Below are 3,292 nucleotides of genomic sequence, written 5' to 3' on the forward strand. Positions count from 1 at the left end.
TGACGATAGCAGAACATTTTTCTGGGTCCATCTGGAGACTTGAACTTGAAATTATATAAACCAAAAACTTCAACTCTATTTGGTCAAAGGAGCATTTCTCAAATATGCAGTAGAGCCAGGGCTGACAAGAGAAATCCTGGACCCCGGTACAGTAACTTCCCAGCCCCCCCCCCAATGGAGGGTGTGTGGTCACATGTTAGGGGCAGGGCTGCACATCTTTGGGGGCGTGTCTAGCATGTTAGAAGCACCCACCCACAGGAGCATGACATAGCTACCAGCAGCTGGGATTAAAGTATTCACAATTAGGATGATAGGACAGTGTCATAAAACATGCAGTTTTAGCTGGATGTGTTTAGATATTATAATAAAACACACAAAATTGAAAGTGCAACAACTTTATTTTATAAATTTTCTCATGTAAATAACAAATAAAAATAAATAAAATTACATTTTTGTTATAGAGGTAGATTAATTTAATTTTGATATAAAATACAGTAATTTTAAAACATAAATATCAAAATAATTTAGTTTAAAGAACTCAATTCTTCTGTAAATAAAGTGCAGACATTTCTAACCAAGTGTAAGTGTGTCATGATCTGCAGTTACACAGTGTGGTAGTAAAGTAAATCAACATACAATTTAAATTCCAAAACTGCCATTACATCTGACAGGGTTTCTAGTTTATAAACATCAAAACAACTTAAATAATTCTGAAACAAATTTGGTTCCTTCAGAAATTGCACTTGTAATGATCAATAACTGTAACATGTGTAGATAAAACTCTTAAAGCTATAAACCTTCAAAAATAAATACTTTACATACTCACAACCTCACAGGCTCACACTATAGCACATTGCAGATAAAAATGTAAATGCCTAGAATTTTTACAGCATACAGTACCTAGGATGTATTACATTGGAGCTTTCCGAGCTTTGCGACTTGCAAATAAGTCAATGACACTTGAAAAGTCACAATTTCTTGCCAAATTAGCCTCTATTGATAGCAAACCTAAATCGTTTAACCGGTTTTGGGTCATTGTCGATCTTAAAACATCTTTTATTCTTGAGAAACAACTGAAAGAGCGTTCAGCTTGAGCCACTGTTACAGGTATGGTGCAGAACAACCTTAAAGCAATGACAATATTTGGAAACAGGGGATCAAGTTTCAGTACCTTCAGTTGGTTTATTAGTTTGATAGGTGAAAGAGAATCTTCCTCTAAATTTGAATGAGCTATTGATTTAAGGTGTATTAGCTCATCGCAAATAGCTTCACTGATATCACCTTCATATCTTTTTTGTAGTTGTTTTCCCTTTTCTCGAACTTCATTATCCTCTAAGTTAGGGAAGGTCCACAAAACACTGAACAATGAATTTATGGCTTTTGCTGCATCAAATCGTGTTGTCATATTGCCAATAACATTGTCCAAAAGAACATGAAATACTTTCCACTTGAACATCTCCTCCGGAGAAGAGTTAGAGAAATCTTCTTCAGTTGATGGTTCATCAAAAAATCTGGTCCTTTTTCTTTGGCGTCTTTCCTGAAAAGATCTAAAATCGGTTGTTATGCCCAAATTTTCAGCAACCAGTCTGGATTCATTTAAGATGGCTTGCCAATTATTTCTGATAATTTTTAAATCTTCTACAAGACTGAAAAGATTTTCAACCTCTTTGTCGATTGTGGTTTTTCGTGGTTGCAAAACTGTGCTTGTGTAATTTATAGCTGTAAGGACTTTTAGCCAAATAGATGCCATCAAAATACAATCAAATGACTCCAAGTAGTTGGTTACAGAATTTAGATCTGTTCGGATTTCTGATGTTAGATTCAGTTCTAACACTGACTCAATTGCCTTCTGGATCCCAGGAAGTCTTTCAGCAATTGGCTTGACACTCTCTACCCTTGCAGACCAACGTGTTTTTGACATGGAGTGGAGTGAAGCACCAATATTTTCTTTCAAAATCTCCCACCTCTGAGGACTGCCACTAAATATATTGTACAGCTTTTGTATTACTCCAAAAAATGTAACAACCTCAGGACAACATTCTGCTGCATGGACACCACACAGATTCAAACTGTGACAGGCACAGGGCGAAAAAATAGCAAGTGGATTAGCTTGCAAAATTCGAGCTTGGGCGTCTTTGTATGCTCCACTCATGTTAGAACCATTGTCGTAGCCTTGCCCATGACAATCACTTATTGGAATGCTATTGTTTTTAAGTGTTTGCAGAATTAAATCTGCAATGGCTTCCCCTGATTTTTTATTACAGTTTACGAATTCCAAAAATCGTTCTTCAATGTCATATTCATTGTTTGTGCAAAGAACATAACGCAAAATGAATGTAGTTTGCTCCATGTGTGCAGAGTCTGGTGTTGCATCTACAATGATAGAAAAATATTTAGCAGTTTCTCTTTCCTTTAGTATGCAGTTAAAAACATATTCAGCACAACATGAAATAAATTCATTTTGAATTTCGGCTGACAAATAATGTACTTGTAATCTTTTTTCCATCTGTGCCTGTTTCACCTTTTTCAAATGCTCTGCAAGCAAAGGGTCATAGTGGCTTACAACTTCTAACATTCCTAAAAAATTGCCATTTTTTGGATGTCCAACTAGGTTGCTAGATCCTCTAAAAGCCAATCCATGCTCTGCAAGGAACAGAACTACATCAAGAAATCTATGCAATAAGGCTTTCCAGACTTGTGCTTCATTCTGTATTTTTTGCAATAATAAACTATCAACTGTGGTATTTTTAGCAAGTTTTTTTTCCAAATTTCGCCACTCTACATAACATGTACGGTGATTATTGCTACTTTCATGGTCAGGTATTTTGTTGTAGAGTTTCCTATAACCTTTAGAAGGTCCCCAACCGATTTCTGTGGTCAAAATGGAACAATGTGTTTCTGGGAGTTTGCAGAATAAACAACAGGGAAAACAAAACAAAGCTTGCTTAGAATTACTCCATACTAACCAATCACGAGGAACGACAACTTAGTATATAATTAGGAAATTGGGTGCCATCTTTATCAGGCGGGAAAAATTTGGGGTATGGTTCTGGTCCTCGTTGAATTGCATCTTCTAATTCAGTTACTGAAAAACCCATTTGGAGACAGCCTATATCAAAATCGAATAGCTTTTTGTTTCTACCTACTTCAACATTAGATGCTACCTTTGAATATGATGTGGCACAACCCTCAGTGACACCAGCTTTAGGCACATAACTTGAGTGTGGTTCTGAAATTAGTGTAGTGTCTGTGCCAGAAGTACAAGTTATCATCATACTACTTGAACCACTAC

The 3,292-nt window shown here is 36.2% G+C and overlaps 1 protein-coding gene across 1 annotated transcript; it reads right to left on the reverse strand.

Annotated features, from left to right (window-relative positions):
- Positions 1 to 910: 910 nt before the first annotated feature.
- LOC148501644 (zinc finger MYM-type protein 1-like) lies at positions 911 to 2,575 on the reverse strand. Its single transcript, XM_088450178.1, has one exon. The coding sequence runs from the start codon at positions 2,573 to 2,575 to the stop codon at positions 911 to 913; it is 1,665 nt and encodes a 554-aa protein (XP_088306304.1).
- Between the last annotated feature and the right edge of the window lie 717 nt (positions 2,576 to 3,292).

The sequence above is a fragment of the Taudactylus pleione genome, unplaced genomic scaffold (genome assembly GCF_031769625.1).
Source record: "Taudactylus pleione unplaced genomic scaffold, aTauple2 ptg000509l, whole genome shotgun sequence".
Taxonomy (NCBI): domain Eukaryota; kingdom Metazoa; phylum Chordata; class Amphibia; order Anura; family Myobatrachidae; genus Taudactylus; species Taudactylus pleione.